Here is a 17,838-nt window from a genome sequence, read left to right as displayed (position 1 = left end):
TCCATCCTTCCGAGGTCGGTAAAATGAGTACCCAGCTTGCTGGGGGGAAAGTGTAGATGACTGGGGAAGGCAATGGCAAACCACCCCGTAAAAAGTCTGCCAGGAAAACGCTGTGAAAGCAACGTCACCCCAGAGTCGAAAACAATGGGTGCTTGCACAGGGAACTACTTTTACCTTTATACTATTATTTATCATTTCCTTTCCTGGTGTACCAAGGTCTTGAGTATCTCCCAAGTCACCATGCTCCTTTTCTGAGGCTGTGAGCCCTTGTTGGCCTTCCTGAAGAATAATCAAGCTGGTGACCATCCTGGTCTCACTCTGCCCCAGCTGCCCTACTCTTTCAAGACTCTTCTTGGGGAATGGAACTTTTAAAATACTTTTTAAATAACTGTTGTACATCCCCACAGAGTGGCAGCACTGCTGTGCTGCATAAAAAATAACTTCTATACCTTGTATGAAAGCAGATGGCTGTTATTAATCATAATAAGTATCTGTGATGGTCCTTTGACAGGAGTTTCCATGGTCAGGCAAAGCGGGTTGGATCCTATAATACAGAACAAAGCAGAACAGTCATAAGACCCAACCAATGTTGTATTGTCTCACTTAGTCAAAGATAACTTTTCCGTTCCCTAATGTTAAAAAACCCTTATTTATACCCTGCTTTTCTCCCCAATGGTGATCCTAAGCAGATGGCATCATCATTTTCCCCTCATACATTTTATTCTCACCGCTTTAATAGGTTTCCATGGCAAGCGTGGTGATTCCAGCCTGGTTCCCATAAGCCCTGTTCTGACACTCAGCCACTGCACCACAATGACTCTCTTGGGATGAAGGGGAAAAAACATTGTCATCTTCTTCAACATGTTTTTAGAAGAAGTGAAATAATAAGGGCTTGGTAGACATTATCTGGTTCCAATTTAACTCAGATGATCTTTCCAATACACTAAGATCTTGCTTGAAGTCCCAGTTGTATGTTTCCAACACTGTCTGAAGTGCAGTGGATAGTTATATGGGATAGTGTCTTCTTAACAGTGTGACTGAGACTGTACATCACCTAAGGAGGTCTGTGTTGTCTTGCTTTATCTTTGATGATTTTCAGTACTGGAAAGACATGGCACTTCTTCAAAGAGCCTTTGAGAGTTCATTGTGTGTTTTCATTATAAACTTCTGATAGTTTCTGCTGTTTTGGTTGGTGTGGTTTACTCTGATGTTCGTTAGTTCTTGTTCTTTTTTTACATATCCTATGGATTTTAATAAATATTGTTGACTATCATTGTTGAACTCATGGGCATTCAATGAAATTGCTGAGCAGTAGGGTTAGAACGGATAAAAGGAAGTACTTCTTCACCCAAAGGGTGATTAACATGTGGAATTCACTGCCATAGGACGTGGTGGTGGCTACAAGCATAGCCAGCTTCAAGAGGGGTTTGGATAAAAATATGGAGCAGAGGTCCATCATTGGCTAATAGTCACAGCATGTTATTGGAACTGTCTGGGGCAGTGATGCTCTGTATTCTTGGTGCTTTGGGGGGGGGGGGGGCAAAGTGGAAGGGCTTCTAGCCCCACTTGTGAACCTCCTTTTTTTGGCCACTGTGTGACAGTGTTGGACTGGATGGGCCACTGGCCTGATCCAACATGGCTTCTCTTATGTTCTTATCATGTGGATCAAAAAGTAGAATGATTATTATTAACAATATTTTCATTCCTCTATGCCTCACCAGAATCAAACCTCTTGGGTCCTTTCCAGCATGGCAGCCCTCTACTGGAGAGTAAAGGGTCAAGGAAAGAAGGCAATTGACTGCCTCCGGCAAGCTTTGCATTATACACCCTATCATGTGAAGGTGTGTGTTAACACTGCCCAGCCATGTCATATATGATATATTTGTGATTCCCTGCTTTCAACTGTGCTATTTACTGCCCTTCTTGAGCACCTCTAACATGACTAAATTACTGAATAAGTTCTAAACTGTGGGTTGGATACATCCCCTTCACTTCTGTTCCCACAACTCACCACCACAGCTACAAGCAGCCCTCTCCTGTCCTTGAAATCACTGCTTCACAGTCAGGGTAAGTTCCATAGCAGCATGTGGAGGACATCAGCACCACCACCAGCTACAAGAAGTTTTGCTCACAAAATGAGAGGTCTGGATCCAACTTTACACTTATTATATACATGCATACTTACCACCTGTGTCTGAATGATGCCCTAACAACAAAAGTCAAAGTGGGCAATAAACCCATATTTCAATAAAAGACTGACCTCAAACTTTCAAGTTTGCAACACTGTCTGAAGAGCAGTGGATAGTTATATGGGATAGTGCACTTCAGGAAAAAAACAGAATGTTTATCATCCTCCCTTGATGGATGTAGCCATTCTTATTGAACAGAAGATGACCCTGAATGTAAAAGGACTGCCTTAAAATGTTATACACACAATACAGAATACCTAAACATAAGTGTAACTTGTATGTAAGACAGCCCCTCCCTCCCCGGAGAAAATACTAGTTTTGTGTTTGAGTACTGTACTGAAGAAGTTCTTTTGACATACTGTCAGTTAAAGAAGACAATGGTAATCACACTGGAATAAATTGTACACAGAAACATTTGGCATATTTTTTGCCATCACACCTTAAATATGTCTACTAGCAATGTAAGGAAAGAAAAGTTGAGCCTTGCCCCTTAGCCAGAATCAGCCTTACCAACAGACTTAACAACAGTCACTGTCCCGGTTCAGACTGAAGCTGCATATTCTGCCCACTGGATTTATTCCACTTTTCTTCTCTTTCAGGATGTGCCTCTCATAAGCCTTGCAAACATCTTCCACAATGCAAGACTTTGGAATGATGCCATCATCGTGGCGACAATGGCAGTAGAAATTGCCCCACACTTTGTTGTCAATCATTTCACATTGGCTAATGTCTATGTAGCAATGGTGAGTGAAGAATTACCATGATCTATATTGGTTACTGTACATAAAGGTCTAGAGTTACTGATGAGGAAAGTTTAGGAATGAGGACAGAGGTGGAGGTGAAATCAGGGTGCAGTAGTACAGTGAAGGCTAGAAGGACTCTACCCTTTTGATTTTTCCCAGCAGGTGTTTACATCAGCCAGCTAATTCTAGAACAGCAATCATTTTGTATTATAGTTCTCATTTACAAGCATTTATACCCATATACCACACTGAGTCCTTGTAAAGACTTTTATCCATGTAGTTTTTATGGCCATGTGTTTCCATAACATACAAGTGATGCACCTGGCAAGGGTCCAGAAGTCACTTGCATGTAATTTAAATACACCACCTGCAAGTGCCACGTGGGCAGACGTTTTTGATATGTATTCAGATCAGCAGAGCAACCGCCTTGCTAGCAAAAATAAAAAGTAAATGAACAAAGTCAAAAAAATTAGTCTGGAAAACATTGTGGCCATATAATCATGTACTAGCTTCGCTAAGATCAGTACAGGGGTAATTGTGGATATTCACTCTAACTTGCCTCTTCAGAAGACAGGCTTCATATTTTTGAGAACATATGCTGGAAAAATCACCAGACATAACCATACAAGTCTATTTGCCTGTCATTTTAGTTTTCTCCTTCCATGTATCTTTCATGTTTTCCTTACTTACATGCTTTGTCCTGAGATTGTGAGCTCAGGTGTTTACATCATATACTGCAGGGGTGGCCAACGGTAGCTCTCCGGATGTTTTTTGCCTACAACTCCCATCAGCCCCAGCCAGCATGGCCAGTGGCTGGGGCTGATGGGAGTTGTAGGCAAAAAAAATATCTGGAGAGCTACCGTTGGCCACCCCTGATACTACAATCTCCCATACCCTCATGTATTTGCTGAGCAACCCTTGAGAATTGGCTTCATGAAGGAACCAAGTCTGAATTACAAAACCGTATTATCTGTACAGTTAACAAGTGTAATATCCACTGCAAATGGAATACAGTTAGGACAATACAAGAACAGCAATACAAGAATTCTAATCACAACGTTTTGTATTCAGAATTCAGGAAGAACATGCCAAACACTAGCAGATTACAGAACACCGTGTGGATTCTACCATCTGCCTCCTAATGAGATTTTCTGTGGCAGACTGTGCCAAAAACTGCATGTTTAGCCATAATGGTAGGGCTTCTTCGGACGAAAGCTCTGAATCATGAGAAAAAACAATGGACAACCATTCAAATAAGGTGATAGGACTGACTGGTTATATATTTCTGCCGGTCTAACATTCAAGAGAGTCTAGAGTTTTGAAGTCATTAGGAATACAAGACCCTCGTGAATTAATGTGGTAGATCAGAGGAACATCTTGCCATGAAAAAGCAAGCAGGTTACAAATGGTTTATTTATTTATTTAGAACATTTTAATGTTGCTTTTCTACCTGATCAGAGCCCATAAGGCAGCAAACAAAAACACTAAAATGTTTGAGCAATTAAAAATACATTTCAAATGATAAAATAACTCAATTCAAAACAAACAACACCAGAAGGGGGGGCAAGTAATTGTAACTGGGGGCATGCCAGATGAAACAAAAAAGTCTCCACCCGCTGGCAAAAGACGCAAATAAAAAAAATTTTAGGAGGAAGTTCCAAAGCTTATGGTGCCACAACCCAGAAGGCCCTTTCTCAGGTTGCCACCCATCTAGCTTCAGATGGCAGAGACAACCAAAGCAGGGTCTCTGGAGATGATAAGAGTATATGGGTAGGTTCATATATAGGGATGGGCACAAACTGGAAAAGCCCAGTTTGGTTCACGAACCAAACCAGCCCAATTCCCAAACCAGTGCACAAACCGAACTGGAGTTGGTTTGAGTGAAAAATGCCCCTGGGGGTCCTAGAGGCTCAAAATTTGCATGGTATCTCTAGCTAACTCTCCTCTCTCTGCCCACTAAGGTTGGTGAAGATTGGACTTAAGGGATCTGAGTTACAGAACCCCAAATAAGGCGCCCCAGGAAAATGCTTTTTTGGGAGATGTCAAACCACGGGTTCAGGAGTTTATAGAATGGACCCTGAGTGAGCTAGAGCCATACAATTTGCAGCAAGCCTTCCTGGGATGCCCCTCCACATGTGGGCTGGATATGGAGGGTCTGAGTTACGGGGCCCCAGGAGTCTACTCTTTGAAGAGAATGTTAGGCATGAGTTCAGGATTAGGGATATGCATTCATCTCAGTTAAGCCCAAAAAATGCTGCATAATGCTTATATGACATTATTTGGGCTCTCCGGAAGCCAAGTCTGATTCAGCTTCCCAAAAAGATATAATTGTGTAGAAACTGAATCTATTTGGCTTCTATACAGCAATCCCGAATGCATCGCTTCCCCAGTCAGATGGTCAGATCTTCGATCCTATGCCAGTCGACAATCCACCTTTGGGACTGGTGTATCTCTCACCAGACGTCCCCTACAGTGATCCACGTACCAGGGATACACAATACTCGTGGACACTTTAAGCAGGGAGAATTTTGCAGAACACTAATGGGCACTGAACCCATCCTATCTTGCCCCTGTCTTCCAACAATTCAGTCCCCGGAAGTGGTTGTTTTTGTAACAGCATCCAACACAAGATGCCCATTCTTCTTCAGCAGGACGAAACCATCACAAAGCCCCATGGGAGATGCCTTCCAACACTGGTGGACTCAATGTCTCTTCTATATGTTTCATCCTTCTCCTCTGATCCTCCAGGTTTTACAGAAGGTCCAGACTGATCAGACTTCTTGCATTCTGGTGACACCATGGTGGCCCAGATAACCCTGGTTTCTAACTCTGCTGCATTTGTCCAAGGACTGATATCTTTGACTGCCACATGTTCCCATTCTGCTTTTCCAATAGTCAGGCAGGGTCCTTCACCACAACCCCGGCTTCTTCAAATTGACAGCATGGCAGATCCCACAATGATGTTTTTTCTTCAAGTTGTTGAAATCATGTTAAATGCAATGGAACTATCGACCAGGAGATCTTCTAAAATGGAAGTGTTTCATCATCTTTCTTTCCTCATCCAACTGATGTCCGCCGCGTTTTGTCTTTTTACATGTTGTGGATTCGGTTGTTTTGACAGGACTGTCTGTTCATTTCTTATGCTAACCCCATCTAAGGGCAAACCTTTCTCATCTCAAAGGTTGTCCAAATGGGATTCCTCAACTACTGGATTCTGCTATGAATTAGCAGGCAAGCCCTTACCATCCTTTACCTTGAGCCCATTCCATTAGGGCAGTATCTATTTTGTCTGCATTCCTGGCTGGCATCTCACTGGAGGACATCTGTGCTGCTGAAACATGATGATCTCCATCAACCTTCATAGCTCACTATGCACTTGACATTAAGGCTTGCAAGGATGCTGCCTTTGGGCAAGCAGTCTTGAAATTCATCTTCCAGTGTTGATATGTTATTTTCTCTTGGAGGGCAAAAAAAGTCCCTGAGATAAATGACAATGCATACCAAACATCGTTCCTTGGGTAGTTAAATGTCTCTATCTTGGTTATTGGATTTAATCTCTTTCTGCCAGCACCCACCATCCATTCCCTGTCAGCTTGCTACTCAACCAGTGTGTGACCTGCACAGAGACCACAAAGAAGATAAACAGGTTGCTTACTTGTAACTAGTGATCTTGGAGTGGTGATCTGCGCAGTCACACCCACCCACCCAGCTTTCCCCACTGCTGGCATCTCCTTTTCACTTACCTTGTCTTTATTGGATTTACTGGTGGTGTGTGGAAGGAACTGAGGTGGGGATGGGATTTTCCTCAGCTCCAGGCATGCACAGTCAAAGTCTGCTCCCCAGAGCCAAGGGAAAGCCCACCAAAAGAAGAGAGCTCTAGAACTTTCCCAACAAGAGTCCAGTGCATGCACAATACCTGTATGTAACTAAACATATAACCACTCAAAGATCATCAGTTGCAGGTAAGCAACCTATTTACCCATGTTTCAGAATCATTCTTTTGCGTCGTGGTGTTGTCACGAAGCTGTGGATCCATGATTTCTGTGATACAAGCTCTGCCCATGGACAAGATTTGTGATTTGATGGTGACTTAGAGGTGACCCAACACAGAAATCCTGAGGATCCATGGGGATCTGTACTTCAGAATCAAGTTGGCGCACCTTGTGATAGCCACAAAGTCAAGGATCTGTGATTTTTGTGGTGCACATTGTGGCCAGGGACATGATATGTGATTTGAGAGTGAGCTTGAGATGACCCAAAGCAAAAACCCTGAGACTCTGCAACTTGGAACCATGTTTTTTGCTGCATGGTATCGCCACAAAGCTGAGGATCTGTGATTTTGGTGGTGCAAGCTGTGGCCATAACCATGATATGTAACTTGATGATGATTTTGGGATGACACAATGCAAAAACACTTAGGATTCATGCTTTGGAACCATGTTTTTGCAGTGAGGTGTCGCCACAAAGCTGTAGATCTGTGGTTTTTGTGGTACAATCTGTGGGCATGGGCACAATATGTGATTTGATGGTGAGTTTTGGGTGACCCAATTCAAAAGAGGATGAGAATGTATCATGATCCATGCTTTAGAATCAAGTTTTTGCACCATGGTGTCACCACAAAGCCATGATTTTTGTGGTGCAAGGTGTGGCCATGAACATGATATGTGATTTGATAGTAAGTTTGGGCTGGCCCAAAAAGAGCCCTGTGGCACAGAGTGGTAAACTGTAGTACTGTAGTCCAAGCTCTGCTCATGACCTGAGTTCGATCCCGGCAGAAGCTGGGTTCAGGTAGCCAGCTCAAAGTTGACTCATCCTTCCATCCTTCTGAGGTCGATAAAATGAGTACCCAGCTTGCTGTAGGTAAAGCGTAGATGACTGGGGAAGGCAATGGCAAACCAATGAATCGGTAATGAATCGGTACTTGCACAGGGAACTACATTCACCTTTTCAATCTTTTTTTTTTTTGGGGGGGGGGGGTGACCCAATGCAAAAACTCTTAGGATTCAGCTTCAAAACCATGTTTTTGCATCATGGTGTCATCATGAAGCTGTGAATGTGTGATTTTTGTTATACAATCTGTGACTAGCGACATTATAAGTGATTTGATGGTAAGTTTGGGATTATAGAGTGCAAAAATCATGAGGATCCATGCTTTGGAAACATGTTTTTGTGCTGTTGTGTCATCAAGAAGCTGTGGATGTATGATTTTTGAAGCATGATTTTCTGTAGACATGGTTTACAGTATGATGGTGGTTGTATTTTGTGTCAACATAGAAATCACATGTATTCATGAGGATCCATGCCTCAGATCGACATTTTTGTGCTGCTGCAACACCACAGTGTTTGATCCATTTTTTTTTATGGCTCAGTCCCTAGTCTTGGCTTCCACATGTCATGTGATACTAGATTTGGTGGCGTTCTCTTTTAAAAAGTGGAGGATTTATGAGGATTTGTATAGAATGGGAACCCCAGGCAGCAACTCTTGAACAGTGCAGGCAACAAAACCTAACAGGAGGTGGAGTGAGGTGCCCTGACCTGAATAGCCCAGACAAGCCTGATCTTGTTAGTACTTCTTCACCCAAAGGATGATTAACACATGGAATTTACTGCCACAGGAGGTGGTAGCAGCTACAAGCATAGATAGCTTCAAGAGGGGATTGGATAAAAATATGGAGTGGAGGTCCATCAGTGTATTGATGGAACTCTCTATCTGGGGCAGTGATGCTCTGTATTCTTGGTGCTGGTGGGAGCAGCAGTAGGAGGGCTTCTAGTGTCCTGGCCCCACTGATGGATCTTCTGATGGCTCCTGGTGTTTTGGCCACTGTGTGACACAGAGTGTTGAACTGGATGGGCCATTGGCCTGATCCAGCATGGCTTCTCTTATGTTCTTAGGGTCGACTCCGGCAAGTACTTGGATGGGAGACCTCCTTGAAATACCAGAGGCAGGAGATAGGGGCAGGCTTTATTCAGCCACCTCTCTGAATATCCTCCAGGCCCCCTGTAGGGGCCAGTCATTAGAGGTCACTATGACTTCCAGGTGCACACACATGCACACACATATAAAGTACAAAAAAAGGTGGGTGTACAAGATGGTTTTTCATGGATGCCTTTGGGCTTTGTTCCAGCTACCTGAATCCAGCTTCCACCAGGTCGTGAGCAGAGCTTGGCTGCAGTACTGCAGCTTACTACTCTGTGCCACAGGACTCCTCATTGTTATTGTTATTGTTATTTTTTATTTTATTTTATTGGATTTATATTCCGTCCTCCCCGCCGAAGCAGGCTCAGGGCGGCTCACAACAGTAAAAGCATTTACAGGTTAAACATTAACTAATTTAAAATCTTACAATAAAACAATTAAAACATTTTAAAAACAGTTTGGTGCTAATAATAATAATAATACATTCCAGTAATTTCAGTCTTCTTGAGTACCCTCATATGTAGCTATCCATTAAAAGCAAGTTGAAATAAAACTGTCTTGCAAGCCTTGCAGAACTGAACAAGGTCCTACAAGGCTCTTGTTTCTTCTGGCAGTTGGTTCCACCAATAGGGGGCCACTATAGAGAAGGCTCTCTCCCGCGTGATCTTCAGTCTTGCCTCCCTTGGCCTAGGGATTGATAACAGGTTCCATGTCCCTGATCTAAGTACCCTCTGGGAAACATATGGGAAGAGACGGTTCCTAAGGTAGACAGGTCCATATAGGGCTTTAAAGGTAATAACCAGCACCTTGTAGCGAATCCGGTACACTATCAGAATCCGGTACACTATCCGGTACACTATCAGCAGTTCCCACAGCCCAGGCTGTATGTGCTCCTGAATGGGGAGCCCCAATAACAGCCTAGCTGCTGCATTCTGCACCAGTTGCAGTCTCCAGATTTGAGACAAGGGCAGCCCCATGTAGAGGGCGTTAGAGTAGTCCAATCTTGAGGTGACTGTAGTGTGGATCACAGTTGCCAGGTCGCCACGGTCAAGGAAAGGGACCAACTGCCTTGCCCACCTAAGGTGGAAAAAGGCGGATTTGGCAGTGGCTGCTATCTGGGCCTCCATTGTCAACGAAGGTTCCAGTGGCACCCCCCCAAGCTTCTGACCTTGGGCGCCACTACAAGTGGCACACCATCAAAAGCTGGTAGGGTGATTCTCCTTTCCCTTCTCCTGTGGCTCAGGCAAAGGACCTGTCTTTGTTGGATTCAGCTTCAGCCGACTCAGCTGAAGCCACCCTGCCACAGCCTTCAGCGCCAAGTCCAGATTTTCTGGGGTACAGATAGACCGGCTGTCCATCAGTAGATAGAGCTGGGTGTCATCAGCGTACTGATGGCAACCCAACCCATACCTCCTGACAATGTGAGCAAGGGGGCACATATAGATGTTAAACAGTATCAGGGAGAGCACCGCCCCCTGAGGCACACTACTCTGGAAAGAGCCCCTCAGAGAGGGATCTATTTACGATATCCCGTATAGGATATCGTAGCTCCAACTGGCAAGCTTTAATCAGCCAGGATGGGCAAGGGTCCAGATCACATGTTGTTGGGCGCACAGTAGAGAAAATTCTGTCTACTTCCTCCAGGCTGAGTGTTGTAAAACGATCCAAAGCTGATCCAGAAAAGAGGTACAGAGCCTCAAGTTCACTTACCGTTTCAACAGTGGCAGGGAGGTCGTTGCGGAGTGATGAGATCTTATCTGCGGAAAAAGTCACAAAAGCCTCACAGCCAATATCCAATTCCCTACAGTTTGGTCAACCTCGTGGCAGAGTTGTGAGATTCTGAATAATACTAAATAATTGTGCCGGGCGCGAATTCGCAGATGCAATCTTAGCCATGAAGTAAACTTTCTTCACGGTTTTGACTGCCACTTTTACTTTTAAGCACTTTCCTCTCCAACCTAGACTACTTGGCTAGGCAAGACAGCTTGGCACTAGAGCTTGGCTAGGCAAAAAGTATGCTGAACAGAAAAGTACAGTGAGGTAAGGGGGAAGTTTTTGCTCCCCTTTGTCTATGCTCTATTTTTCATGTAGAAAATTGCAGGAAGTTCAGTACTATAGCCAATAGCTTAAAGCAATCATTATTCAATAGGCTTTGCTTATACCAGCAGACTATGCTAGGAACTTGTGTATCTTCAGCCACTGATTTTTTCTGTCTCTGATCCACACAGGAAGAATTTGAGAAGGCCATGGGATGGTATGAATCAACACTGAAACTCCAGCCCGAGTTTGCACCAGCAAAGAACCGAATCCGTGCCATTCAGTGTCATTTACTCATGAAAAAAGAAAGACATTCTCCTTAAGGATCACAACCTTCTACCTTTTCCCGCCTTTATTTTTGTTTAAAGACAACAAAATCATTGTTCGCTATCTTGCTTATAATAAGGTGTGCAAAGATAAATTGGGAAACAAAGATTTGGGGTCATTTTTATTATTCAGAAACAAAAACATCTTTTGGGGAGACCTACAGTAAAAATAAGGATAGAAATGTTTGGTAAAATAAGCACAAAGACAAGAAATCTTTCACATGCCTGTGACCCAAACACCATGACATTCTGCATCATACTTAAATTGGTGCCAGCATAGAATGTAACCTGCTTCTTGTCTTAGCCTATCTATGAAAATGCAAAGCTCATTATTGCACCAGACACTGTATGTAGGAGGGAACCATAACAGGCTTTTCATCCATCAAGAATTCATATTTGACCCACCTCACCTCATAGTGCAGCATTACCAGCTCAGTCATACATTATGAGATAGTACAGACAGTTGCAGACTCTTTTTTTAAGTGTTTTAAAAACATACACACTTTCTTTTAACCTACTGTGGTTTTCATAGGGCAAGGGAAGCAGGAGAAAAAGTGAGAAACTCATGTTAAATCATTTGTATTTTGGTTACAAGCAGGGGGAAAAAGAATCAGATAAAAAAAACACTGTTTAAGAAGTTTTGTATCCATACATATTTGAAATTCTCTACAGCCCTTGGTGTCTCTATTAATTATTTGTAACAGGATGTTTTACCCTCTTGAGAGTAAGATGCGAGTGTTTGTGGCATGTGCACACGCACTCTCTCATTCTCTTTCTCTCTCTGTTTCTCTCTAAGGTGGAGAGAACATTTTCACAAGTAAGATAAGTGATCTGTTTCCAAGTGAGCATCAGCTTGGTCAGTGAAAACCCTGAACTGTTGGGTCTCATTGCTGAATCAGCAAGGGCACATAAAGTCAGAACAAAAATAAACAATTATGTTAACGAACAGAATGCTGGCCTCCACTTTCCATTTTTTCTCTTACAAGCATTAATGCACTATTTAAAATGCTGTTCAATAAAGAGGAAGACTACAGAACATAGCTCATCACTACTCCTACTGCAGTTTGGGAACATAATTACAAACTAAGAAAATGGCTGGTAATCAAAGCTCTGCTACTAATGCTTACTGAGCATAGACTAGATCTCAAGGTTAAAAACTGTGGACAGGAATGTGATCAACAACTGAAAAACAGAAAAATTTTAAACAGACATCACTTTCAAATTCCTTTTAAATAGTATTTTAAAAAACAAAGTTTTAACAAATGCCATGTGAGTGGCTGTATTATTTCAAAGACTTCCTGATTTTTCTTCCTTTTTTGTTTATTGCCAGAAAAGAATATTTATTGGAGGCGGGGGGACTAAACTTTGGGAAGAAAAGAGATTCTAAGATTCAGAGAGTTTTTATTTAAAATTTGGAAAAAGTATCCAGCCAAGTGTAACTAGCTTCTTCTAGAGTTCATTTTACAGGTATGACATTATATAGTGATATTCAGTTCTACCTACTGCCGCAATATTGAAAATAAATGCAGTCTCCAAGTGAAAGTACAAAGGGTTCATTGATGATCTTCTGTGCAGTCCCACGGGGGACACTGTGCATGAGCAGGCCTGCCTATCAGTAGGTTTTACAACTGTGCATCAGCCAAGACTTGTTCCCACTCAGGGAACACATGCTCCCTCGCAGCACCGCCCCTACCCTCAGTTCCTCTTTCACCACCGAAGAAGTCGGGCGATTGATTGCAAGTTTCCTAGTTTGGTAACAAATTTCTATTATACTTTGGATATCTTTGGAGCCCTGGAATGGCTCAGAAGACTTTATTTTAAAAGTGCATTTACAGCAGTACTAAGACGATATATACAGAGGAGCAAAATTTTTGTCTGTTCTGCTTAGGGGAGGAACATAATGTCTCCACTAGGGATGTGAGTTCAGTGAAAACTGAACTGAATAAATGTGAGTTCATAATATGAGTTCAGTGAAAACTGAACTGAATAAATACCCCCCAAATACCTTGTTGGTATTTTTCACATATACCTTAAGCAGAATACAGATCTCTGATCTGTATTCAGCTACTGATATATAGCTGAGCCTGAAAAAGGCCAATGTGTTTTTTTTTTGGGGGGGGGGACTTTTATTTGGGTCAGCTGTACCATGAGCCAGCCTTAGCTGAGGCAGCGCACAGTTGGTCCTCTCTTGCAGCTCTGAGAAGATCAGCTGGGGCAGCGTGGAGCTGATAGCTCCTTGCAGCTGGGACTTTTGCAAGGCATGGAGGGGAAAAGGCAGTTAAAGCCTTTAAATGCCTTTTTTCCCTCCATGCCTTTTCCAAGCAGTGAGTTCCATGCCAGATGAACTCACTGCTTTGGACTCATGGTGCAGCTTGGAGAAGGCATTTAAAGAAACCGCATCCCTTTACATGGATTTTTTTCCTCCATGCTTTTACATGCCTTGCAAAAGTCCCAGCATGGAGCTGTAAGCTTTGAACCACTTTGGCTGGGGCTGTCTCCTTTTTGCAGCCAGTTGAAACCAAGCTGCAAAGAGAAGTCAGCCCAGGATTGGCCAGGGCAGCAGGAGTCAGCTCTGCACCACCCCAGCTAATCATCCTTTGCAGTTCCAATCTCAGATGGGATTTTTGCAAGACATGGCGGAAAAAAGGCATTTAAAGCCTTTAAATACTTTTTCCCCTCCGTGTCTTTTGCAAGCAGCAAGTTCCAGGTCTTTTCAGAGCAGTGAGTTCACCCAGAAGCTTTCCACACACACACCACACTGATAGAGGACGCAAGCTGGATAGAGTGGGAAAGAAATTCTAGTCTTCCTCCACACTAGTCTTCAGGATTACTAATTATGAGGTGATCATGGCTTGCTATCACTTGTTCTTATGGGAACAAGTGCTACCATACTTAGAGCTATTACCAGAAGAGAAGAGACCATTGGCCAAGATTCTACATAAGACTGTGTAAACAACAAATCAGCACTAGCTACACAAGCCATGGTTAGCATGATCACCCTCAGAAGACATGTATGGCTCAGATCCCCAACTTCGCCCAACTAAACGAAACAGAAGGTGGAGGACATACCCTTTGAACTCTGCTCTACTCCAAGATGGATGAGACTCTAAGAAAAATAAACAGATAGTGAAATCACTAGGGAGACCTCAAGTGAACACACCCCGGTATAAATAGAGGTGGTATGCACATTACTTGTGGTATCTCTACCAGATGGTGTATAGATATGCTGCTGCTCCAGGGGCCCAGTATCCTACCAAATCTTATATTCCTCAGCAAACATATTAGAGCTCCAAGGGTTAAAATAGACCCCATTCAAGGAACCAGTCCCCCCCCTCCCAAGGAAGCCAACCCAGCCACCTAAGTCCTGACTAGAACCAGTTAAGTTTGGTGATAGATTAGTCCTATTCCAGGAGGCGTGGAGGACCACCACTTCAGAAGAATGAGTCCTGGCCAGAGTAGCCACAAGTTATAAATTAGAATTTACAACCTTGTCCCTTTGTTCTCCCCAGTTGGGAATGGTTGTCTGAAGGCCTAGTACAGGCTCTGGGGGCACTAATCAGAAAGGTGCCATTGAAGAAAAGACCACAGATCAATCACCAGTTGGATCTTTCTCCAGAATGTTTATAATGGAGAAAAAAGATGGGAGGTTGACTTGAGACCCCTATTAGACCTTAGAGATTTAAATGTGGTCTTGCAGATCTCCAAGTTCTGTACGTTTTCTGTTCAATTGGTGTTAACAGTTATTAAAGTGCAATTATTGGTTTATACTTATTGATTTGAAGGATGCTTATATTAATATCTGGAGTCATCACGAGCATCGCAAGTTTCTCCATTTCTCATGTGAGGGATATGTTTCAAATTCTGCTGCACTAAGGGTTTTTCCCCCTAAATGTACTGTCCAGTTGTGGCCCATTTATGATGTTTGTTGTGATGCAACATTTTCCCCTATCTTGATGACTAGTTAGTGGTTGCAGAAAACAGTTGTCATACACTGCTCTTTGGTTCTAGACTTTTGCCAAAAATTAGGCCTACTGATAAACTGGGAAAAATCCAGGTTAATTCCATCACAAAAAGTCCGGTTCATAGGGTCAGTACTTGATTCTGTGCAGGAGAACTGGATTTTGCCCCCAGGCAGAATACAATCTATATTATGGCAAACTATTTTCAGTCTGTCAAGACTATCCTTCACTTGGGTCTGATGGCCTCAACCACAGCAATTTTGCCTCTGGCCAGGCTATATATAAGGTCATTACAATTTGGGTTTCTACTGAACTGTTGTGCAGAGATACACCCATCTTGGCAGAGATTCTCCATTCCAAGACAGGTGATCCGGGAATTGGCATGGTGGAAGTCTCTTGACAATTTATCTCAGGGTAAATTATTTGGCATGCCTCACTATGAGGTTATACTTACCACAGTTGCCTCACACCTGGGTTTAGGGGGGTGCACTGTGAAGGTTCATCTGTACAAGGTACCTGGTCACAGACAGAATGTGTCATATTAATTTATTAGAACTGTGAGCAGTTTTTTTAATTCTTTTATCAGTTTCTCAGATGTCCTTTGAAATTGATTCATTTTACTTCAGACTGACAACACAGTCACTATGTTTTACATATATAAACAAGGTGGTACTGGATCCAGCCATTTCAGTCTAACAGTCTGTACTCAGACTCAATGCATTTATCCAGGCAGGCCTGTAGTCAGGATTTTAAAAGTTGGGGGCATGCTAAAAAGTTGGGGGCACTTAGTGGCTCATTTCCCCTGGCTGCTGCCACTGACTCAGGGTGCCTGACCTTCCCTCCCACCCTCTCAAGGGCAGATTGGGGGGGGCCTTTAAATGATGTAGGAGGGGCAGCAGCTGCTCCTGGGTATTCCTCCCCTGCAATTTAAGTCATGGAGGTAGGAGGAGCCAGCCCCCAGTCTCTCAGCTTTCATTGATATTGACATGTTTTATGGGTAAACCATTTGAACCTATAGCTCCATGCCTATTGGCACTACTTTCTATGGAGGTTTGTTTCCTTATTGGAGTCACTTCAGCCAGACAGACAGGTGGACAAACTGGCTGCCCTGCAAATAGAGTACCCATTCTTGAAGTTCTTTCCTGAAAGTGTTATCCTTCTCTCAAGCCTGTTTCTTGCCCAAAGCTGTGTTTCAGTTTCCACCTCTCCGAGGTGATTATTTTACCTACATTTTTCCCTGCACCAAGTTCAAGGATGGAGAGGTGACTCCATTCCTTAGATATCAGGAAAGCACTTTTGTTCTCAAACACTTATTCTCCATAGGAATAAGGCTCCAGTTGTATGTTTCTCAGGACTGAGCAAGAGTAAGAGGGCATCTGCTCAGATGCTTTCCGGATGGTTTGTGTCCACCATTAGGCACTGTTATGCGTTGGCCAATGTACCATGTCTTTTAGGGTGCACACTCATTCTACTAGGACTGTGGCCTTTTATGCTATGTTCTGGAGTGGAGTCCCACTGTTGGAGATCTGTTGAGCAGCCACTTGGTTGTCTGAGGACACATTTGTTTGCCACTACATTCTAGACCTGCAGGGTAGATGAGAAGCTTGTGTGGGGAAAGCTTGCGGTTCTTCAGTAAGTTTATTTTGGTGATCATGCCCTGCCACCTGGTGTTCAGCTTGCTTGAATCCCCATGTGGGACTACACAGAAGTTCAATGATGAAAACAGGGTTGCACTTACTTCTAACTGTTGTCCACTGAATATCTTCTGTTCAGGCATACCTACCCGGCATCTTGCCCCACTGCATGCTTTCTTCAGCAGTGTCAGAGGTACTGAGGATAGGGGTGTTGCTGTGTGACAGCATGTGGTCCCTGGGCAGGAACAAGTCTTGGCTCTGGCACACAGTGCCCACTAGAGTCTCTTAGCTGTATAGAACTGGATAAACCTACTGATAGGCAGGCCTACTCATGCACAGTCCCCATGTATGCCTGCGCAGAAGACTGACAATGAACACCCTGTTTTCTAAGCCAAAGGGCTTTCTCCCAGCAAAAGGGCATTTCTGCTGGCAGAAGAAGGGTGCAACTTTTCCTGATTCCCCGCCCCCTCCATCTCCATATCACTGTATCATGTTCAGTGCATTCCTGGTAGTCGCTTTGGACCCCAGGTGATTGGGGGCACACAATGGACTGCAGTGGAAAAGAAGAAAATTCCATTGGTTGGACACAACCCAAGGGTTATAGCCCAGTTCTAAAATGATGAGGCATACAAAACAGGGGCACACAATGGACTGCAGTGGAAAAGAAGAAAATCCCATTGGTTGGACACAACCCAAGGGTTATAGCCCAGTTCTATAATGACGAGGCATACAAAACAAATGGAATGGTTCACATAACATGGCCCAATCATTGTTTCTGTTTAGCTACTACAAACTTCTAACACAGGCTTTCCTTGCTGATTCCCTCACCTTCATACAATATTGTGACAAAAAGAAAATTGCTAATTAATTTCCAAATGTCAGTGCAAGGACATCTGGGCAGCTGGTAATGTGTACCCATTTTCTTCTTTATTCTATTGCCCTATGTTTGAGCAATAGAATAACAGGTGGCATGAGGTGAATCAAATCTCTTCTTTGCAAGGATGATAGGAAAGTGTAATTTGACCAACACTCT

At 43.3% G+C, this 17,838-nt stretch overlaps 1 protein-coding gene across 2 annotated transcripts in view; it reads left to right on the top strand.

Moving 5' to 3' along the window:
• The window catches only part of TTC17 (tetratricopeptide repeat domain 17), a 130,807-nt gene extending 118,644 nt beyond the window's left edge, over positions 1-12,163 (top strand). For both annotated transcript variants that reach the window (XM_060261380.1, XM_060261381.1), the window contains exons 23-25: positions 1,722-1,841; positions 2,789-2,932; positions 11,078-12,163. In XM_060261380.1, coding sequence (XP_060117363.1) covers positions 1,722-1,841; positions 2,789-2,932; positions 11,078-11,209 — 396 coding nt within the window. In that variant the 3' untranslated portion in view covers positions 11,210-12,163. The remainder of the gene's footprint in view (positions 1-1,721; positions 1,842-2,788; positions 2,933-11,077) is intronic.
• The last annotated feature ends 5,675 nt before the right edge of the window (positions 12,164-17,838 follow it).

This window comes from Heteronotia binoei, chromosome 21 (assembly GCF_032191835.1).
Source record: "Heteronotia binoei isolate CCM8104 ecotype False Entrance Well chromosome 21, APGP_CSIRO_Hbin_v1, whole genome shotgun sequence".
NCBI classification, from domain to species: Eukaryota; Metazoa; Chordata; class Lepidosauria; order Squamata; family Gekkonidae; genus Heteronotia; species Heteronotia binoei.
The sequence above is the reverse complement of the archived record's forward strand: the minus strand, read 5'-3'. Positions and strand labels throughout refer to the sequence as shown.